This window comes from Sceloporus undulatus, chromosome 1, assembly GCF_019175285.1.
Source record: "Sceloporus undulatus isolate JIND9_A2432 ecotype Alabama chromosome 1, SceUnd_v1.1, whole genome shotgun sequence".
Classification (NCBI taxonomy): Eukaryota; Metazoa; Chordata; class Lepidosauria; order Squamata; family Phrynosomatidae; genus Sceloporus; species Sceloporus undulatus.
Window position 1 is genome coordinate 377,376,028 of NC_056522.1, and position 7,630 is coordinate 377,383,657.

The following is a 7,630-nucleotide window of genomic DNA, read 5'->3' on the forward strand; positions in this document are numbered from 1 at the left end:
ATCCACAGCATTCCCTTCATCTACCAAGCTGGTAATTTTATCAAAGAAAGATATCAGATTTGTCTGGCGTGACTTCTTTCTTTGAAACCCATGTTGACTTTTTGTGATTATGACATTGCTTTCTAGATGTTCAAGGACTCTCTGTTTAATAATCTGCTCTAGAATCCATACATGGTAATAGGGAATATAATGGCTTGTATGATTCTTTGCATTTTATGATCTTTTCTAGTTCTTTCATAGCCACCCTCCCCATTCTTAATCTTCTTCTGATTTCCATACTGCAGTCCCCTTTTCTATCAATGTTTGATCCCAAGTATGAGAACTCTTTTACTGCTTCTATTTCTTCATTGTCTAGAAAGTCCATAAATAGCTTCCAGTCTTTCAAAAAGTATCCAATAGGTTTACCCTTTACAAACCACATTAATTTAGCAATTTGGGCTAACTCGGCAACTGTAACAATCCATTCTTTCATCACTGGAAGTGCAGTTCACTTCCAAGTTTGAGCAGTGTCCTCGCTGTTATTATCATATATGGTAGAAGGGAAACAGAATTATTCTTATGAGGGACAATGCTCCCATTTTGCCCTTTCTGTCCCTACACTCCTAAGAGGGAGAGAGACAGTGGCTAATCTTTCACTGGTTGACTTCATAGGATCTCCACACCTCCTAATCCAAATCGGCCTGCAAGCCCTTTCCTTAAGCCTTTCACAGAGGCCTACCACATCCAAACTGATGCCCTCCAGATGTTTCAGACAGCTCTTCCCACCGGCTCAAACTCACAAGGGGAGGACCGTGGGAAATTAACTCCAAAACATCTGAAGGTATTTAATCGGTTAGTAAAGTAGGGGCATCACCCCACTGCACAAGAAAGAGGACACCAGGGATTGCCATAACAACAGGATCATTGCATCAGTCTCCCGTGCAAGCAAAGTGATGCTGAAAAATTCTGCATTTTAGGGTTCCATTTATGGTGTAGTGATTTGAGCGTTGGGATTTATTGGGGCACCAGGGTTCTAACTAGGATGGAGGGAATCCTGATGAAGTTTGCAGATGACACAAAAGACATTGCAAAAACTGGAACAGAGTTCCAAAGAACCTAGATAATCTAGTAAAATTGGGCAGAAATTAATACCATGAAATTCAAAAGAGGCAAATACAAAATTTTACATGATGGATACTGGAGGCAGCTGCTGTTTGCCTTGCCTATTTTAGGCAGACACACACAGCAGCAGTAAAATTGGCTAGAGTGCAGTGGGCCCTTGTTATCCACTGGGATTTGGCTCCTGGATCCCCCATACATAACAAAATCCGTGAATGCTCAAGTCCCATTAAATACAATGGCATAGTAAAATGATGTCCCTTGTATAAAATGGAAAATCAAGGTTTGCTATTTGAAATTTATATTTTTTTGAAATATTTCCAAGCCATGGATGCTTGAATCCATGGATAAAAAATCTGTAGATAAGGAGAGCTGACTGTACAATCCCATTTCCCCCCATAACAACCTTCATTGCTTTTTTAAAAAACTGCAGACACCCTTCTGCAACCTGACACCAAAAGTCTGTGTTTCTCCAGGCCTCCTTCACCATCTTTCCAATATTGCTGTTAAAAAACATCCAGCTAAATAGAGGATGAAGAGGAAAAAGCTGGTCTGAGCAGACATCAAAACATTTTGGAAAATGGAGCTTCTGTTGTCAGAGGAGAATACTGCACTACTTAAACCGCTATACTGCGGCTATTCCACTTTTACTGCTCCGGCTGCCTCCTGTGGAGTCCTGTGGAATGGGATGGCTTTTTTACATTGGGTGTTTGCTATATGGGCTGGTTTTAAGGTTTGCTATTTTATATTGTTTTTATGTGATGTTTTAATTGTTTTATTGTTTTATTTTTGAGCTCCCTTGGGTCCCTTTCCGAGAGAAATTAGAAATTAAATTAATAATAACAACAATAATAATAAGGTGTAAAAGTGGAATAGCAACATTATAAGAGTGTAGTGCAGTGTACCCCAGAGTCGTTGGCTGCAGAAATAATGCAGAATTCAAAGATATAGCAGTCTAAGTTGGTAGAATCTGTATGTAGAGAGATCTTGTAGCACCTTTGAGACTCACTGAAGGAAGGAAGCTAGCAGCATGAGCTTTAAGTCTACTACAGTCTATTACTTTAACTCTACTACATTCGTAGACTTAAGTGTACTTCCTCAAATACATTTGGTGACTTCAGTCTATGAAATCTCCTGCTGCCAACTTCTTTCAGCTATAAGATCTCTCTACATACAGAAATAATGCAGTTTAACACCTCTTAAACCACTGTGGCTCTGGGATTTGTAGTCTGGTGCAGCATTTAGCTTCCTCTGTCAGAGAACTCTGGTGCCACAACAAAGGACCAACTCATGCTGTCATCTCCTTTCTTTCCATGAGTCTCAGAGGTGCTACAAGATATCTCTACATACTGATTCTACAGACTTTACACAGCTAAAAATCTTTGAATGCTAGGATGCCCTAGCATGGAGCCATGGCAAGGAAAGTGAACTCAAGCGAGATTGTTCCTGCAGTGTGGATGCAGCCTTACAAGGCAATCCCTGGCATGTAATTACACTGTGCCTCAATGATGCTAAAAGAGTGCATCTCTCTGGGCAAAAATGAGAGCAGACAGAGGAGCCCTGTGCCATGCCCAGGAATGTCTTGGGCAAACAGAGGCTGCCTAACCTAAAGAGGCTGGCATTGGCATCCCAGTGCCTTAGCACACGCGGGTGCCCTCCTCCCTAGGGCTCTCTTGGCTTGCAAAGGAATAGATCCCGGTCATGTAACGCTCCCCCCAAAGTCATATACAAGCGAAGACTCTGCCCACCGTTGTTTTATTATTGTAGTATTGTTTTTAGATTTTTGTTGTCTGTAATTTTAATAGATGGAATTGTTTAATCCTTTTTTAAGGGGGGGAATTGTATATATTGTATTTTTTAAAGGTTGTACGCCACTTTGATTGCGGAAACAAAAAGTGGGATATAAATTAAAGTTTTAATTATTTATTATAAGTAGCCCTTTTTCTCCATGCCTGGGGTGCCAGTTTTGGGTGCCCATAGACATGTTTTTGGGTCCCCCCCCCCCCCCCGCCGGTTTACCTTCCCCACCCAGAACAGAAAAGGCAAGGGCGGATGTTGAAGAAAAGGCTGGTACCTAGGCCCTTTCTTTCATAAACATGTCTTTTATTTTATTTTTTTACTGAATCCATCCCTTGCAAAGGGAGCCTCCAAAATGACCATTTCAAGCACTAAATGCATCAGAGGAAGTAGACTGAACTCTAGGAAAGCTCATGGTGCCAACTTCTTTCTTTCAGCGAGTCTCAGAAGTGCTACAAGATCTCTCCACATACTGATTCTACAGACGAACACAGCTCTATTTTTGAATAAGAATAATAGGTAACAATAACTAATAAGAATTCAAAGATATAGATATGTTAGTCTGTAGAATCAGTAAGCTGAGAGGCCTTGTACACCTATGACTTGCTGAAAGAGAGTAAGCGGCAGCATGGGCTTTCCTAGACTTCATTCTGCTTCCTCAGATGCCTTTGGTGCAAATATATCTGAGGAAGTAAACTTAAGTCTAGGAAAAGCTCATGGTGCCAACTTCTTTCTTTCAGCGAGTCTGAAAGGGGCTACAAGTTCTCTCTGCAGGCTAATTCCACAGACTCACACAGCTATAGTTTTGAATTCCCCATTGAAAGCAGTGATTCCCAAATCCTCACGGTTGTTGGATTCCAGCTCATTGCAGCCACAGCCATTTGGACCAATACTCTGAGAGCTGAAGTTCAAACCACTGGAAGGCCTGAGTTTGGGAAGCACTGAAGGGGGTCCAGACCTCTTACCAGGGCCAGGCTGGTGTCGTGGTTTGAGCCTTGGAATAGGACCCTAGGAGATCAGGGTTCAAATCCTGACCCTGGAAAGCCCCCTGGGTGATTTTGGCCAAGTCACACTCTCTCAGCCTCAAAGCATCTTTTTGTTTGTTTTTAACTGCCCTCAAGTCGATCCCAACCTTGAGGATGAGACACCTCCAAGACCCTCTGTCCTCTATTGCTCTGCTCAACTCCTGCAAACTCATATTCAGGATCTCTTTAATAGAGTCCATCCATCTTGCATGTAGCCTTCCTCTCTTTCTACTTCCCTTTACCTTTCCTAACATTACTGTTCTTTCCAATGATTCATGCCTTCTCAGGATGTGCCCAAAGACAATCTTGACTTCTAGGGAGATTTCTTCTCCAGCACCACATAAAATCCTAGAAACCTAGGGTTGGAAGAGACCTCAAGGGCCCTGATCCAGTCCAACTCCCTTCTGCCATGCAGGAACTCTCAATCAAAGCATCCCTGACAGATGTCCATCTAGCCTCTGTTTAAAGACCTCCAAAGATGGAGACTCCGCTATAATTTTGATCCTGACCTCTGGAGTATTAGCTACTCCTCCTAATTTGGTGTCATCTGCAAATCTGATAAGTATTCCCCCAATTTTGTCCTCCAAGTCATTGATAAAGATGTTGAATAGCACTGGCCCCAGGACAGAGCCCTGTGGGACTCCACTGGTCACTTCTCTCCAGGATGAAAAGGTGCCATTGTTGAGCACCCTTTGGGTTCGGACTGTCAACCAGTTACAAATCCAAATGGCTTGTAGGATTCTAACTTTTGTACCTAGTTGGGCCAGGGCAAAAAACAAAACAAACCCCACCCTCTGAAGAAACCTTGCCAAGAGAAGCCCCTTGGGATCTCCTAAAGGACTGGAAGACCCCCAACAGCCCCAACCCCCCTAGACTTACATAGAGGTGCTCAAAGAGGGTCTCGTAGAAGAGCATGGGCAGGGCGACTGGAGGCGAGGTCTCATCGTCCCCTTCGGGCAGTTCTTGGTCCCCCTGGGAGCCCCCGAAGGGGAAGAGGGCAGATCGGGGCAAGGAAGCCCCCCTGGAGACCCCCAGCAGGAAAAGCAAGAGCATCCCCTGGAGATCCATGCTGCTAGGCAATGCAAAAGCCCTCCTTGGCTGGCTGGCTGGCTGGCTGGCTGGCAAGCCCACTGCTCCGATCCCCTCTGGCCCCTGCTTTCTCTGGGTGGGGCCCCAGGGGTCCGCCCCCCTCACGCCATTGGCTGCCCGAAACTCCCACTGACCAATCCCCTCCTCGCCCCCCTCCCTCCTGCAACATCTGGAGCTCATTAGGCGCCTCTGCTGCTGCTGCTGCTGCAATGAGAGAGACTGGCTCTCTCAGCAGAAAGGGCCGCCTTAGAATCCTAGACTCCTAGAGTTGGAAGGGACCCCAAGGGCCATCCAGTCAACCCCACTCTGCCATGCAGGAACTCCCAATCAAAGCATCCCCTTCCACAGAGGCTGGATATTTAGGGATTTCGATTGTATATTTTTAATTCTTGTAAACCGCCCCAATTGCATTCTGTATTAATATTATTTTAAAAAATAATACTTAAAAATTATTAATTTCCAACATTAAAAAAAGCCAAGCAAACCTCACAAAACACTGTCATCTTGTTGTTGTTGTTGTTATTATTATTTATTATTTTATTTTTATCCCGCCTTTCTCCCAAAGTGGTTGCCAAGGCGGCCAACAACACCTGGAAAGCACATTAAAACACCTCTTAAAATCCTACAATTAAAATCATAGAAAAATATTTTTAAAATTACACATTTAAAATTTAAAACCTACAAAGTTTAAAAATGATAACCCAAAACCAACCCCCTCATCCCCCCAAAAAACTAAGCCAGCTCCACTGCCCCAAGATGTCTCTCCCCAAATACGACTCTTTTGATTTTAACTGGATTTTATCATGTTGTTATATATGTAGTTAGTTTTTGTGGAGGTTAAGGGTTTATGTAATTTTACTTTGTAGTTAATTATGTATTTTTGTGTATTTTATGTTATAACCCGCCTCGATCCTTTAGGAGAGGCGGGATAAAAATAAAAATTATTATTATTATTATTATTATTATTATTATTTTAAAAGGCCTATTTAAATAAAACAATTACTTGTTCAACAAGTCATTGTGGCTCTGATAACATCCAAACAGTGATACCTTTATTGGGACAACCAAAATGCACAATTGCCTGTTGCAAGCTTTCAAAGCCACACTGGCTTCTTCCTCAGGAAAACAGGAGCAAGAAATGGAAGGTGTTAGTCCTAGGCCTGCCTTTTGCTGTGTCTGGTCTGAATTCCAGTCCATCTGCCTTGGTCCAGGCCTTGGAGGTAGAGAGGAACGGCTGGACCTCTTACCCTTTCCCTCCACCACTCCCTTCTCCTTCTCTGTCTTGTCTTTTTAGATTGTAAGCCCGAGGGCAGGGAACCGTCTAACTAAAAAGACTGCATGTACAGTGCTGTGTAAATTTACAGCGCTTCATAAATAAAGGTTAATAATAATAATAATTCAGATGGCAGGGAGGGCTATCTACAGACTGACACTTCCCACTTTTTTGGCCATGGGGTCAGTGGGAGATTTTCAAAGCCAAGGCAATGTAATGTCCATTTGCAATTCAAGGAAGATGTTTCTTTGGAATCCAGCATGTCTCCTTCCTTTGTGAAGCCACAGGCTCCTATCTAAGTAGAGAGACATTTCATGAAATTTCAAGCAGTTTCTTGAGAAATCCAGTGTTCCCAACCTATATAGGACCCCACAGGCAGACAAGACACATGTTACAAAACAAAATCTAAAAACACTAACATAAATACAAATTCTTGCTTTTTAGCGATGCTCAAAATGGAGGACATTTTGGAATTCCTCCTGGACAGAAGCCTGAAATGTAGGGCATGTCCTGGAAAAGGAGGACATCTGGTCACACTGGCAAATCCTCTCTCTACAAATCTTGCCCAGAAACCACATACTCCCATTATAGGTTATCCTTAGGGGCTCCATAAGTTGGAAATGACATGCAAGCGCACAACAGCAACATGGAACAGATAAGGGAGAGAGGCTGAAGCAGGTGTGTGTGTGTGCCACTGCCGACCTTCATTATTTGCTGCCTGAGGCAGGTGCTCACTGTGCCTATTGGCATCATTGGTCCTAGCAGCTGTCCTTTGCATTCTTGAAAGCAGAATTCAGAGACATTGTTGTGTTAGTCTGGAATCTCAGTCTGCAAAGGGATCTTGTGACACCTTTGAAAGGAACTGTGCAAAAGTTGTCACAGAAGATCTGAGCAAGTAGAACAAGTCTATGAAAGCTTAAAGGTGCTATGCTACAAGAAACCTTTGCATTTGTCTGCCTTTTCCCCCCTTATCACAAGGCCATCCTATATATTGTCCATTCAAAAGTAATTTGCATGGAGTTTACTCTTCCATAGTGGGCACCATTTTGCAGTCTTTTAGTTCCTTAAATTGGGGCTTTGTAGCCAGCCGGCCAGAGCCTGACTCCCAGACTTTCCCCATCTGTTTCCCAGTATCACAAAGAACATCCTTTTGTAATTACTTTTTTTAAAAAAAGGAACCCCTTGTTCAATCCCTGGACATCCATGTCAAATGCCCTGGGGAGAACTAGAATGTTTCCTGTCTCTTTATTTTAGTGCAACTTCTAATTAATTCTTTTTTTGGGTGCAAAGGCCAAGGGAACAGAGGGAGGAAGTGGAGGATGCATTGCACATAGGCCTGCATTCACTA

The 7,630-nt window shown here is 43.1% G+C and overlaps 1 protein-coding gene across 1 annotated transcript in view; it reads right to left on the minus strand.

Annotated features, from left to right (window-relative positions):
- The window catches only part of LOC121920699 (nidogen-2-like), a 10,225-nt gene extending 5,158 nt beyond the window's left edge, over positions 1-5,067 (minus strand). The window contains exon 1 of the mRNA XM_042447850.1: positions 4,800-5,067. Within this exon, the coding sequence (XP_042303784.1) occupies positions 4,800-4,988 (189 nt within the window). The 5' untranslated portion in view covers positions 4,989-5,067. The remainder of the gene's footprint in view (positions 1-4,799) is intronic.
- Positions 5,068-7,630: the final 2,563 nt, after the last annotated feature.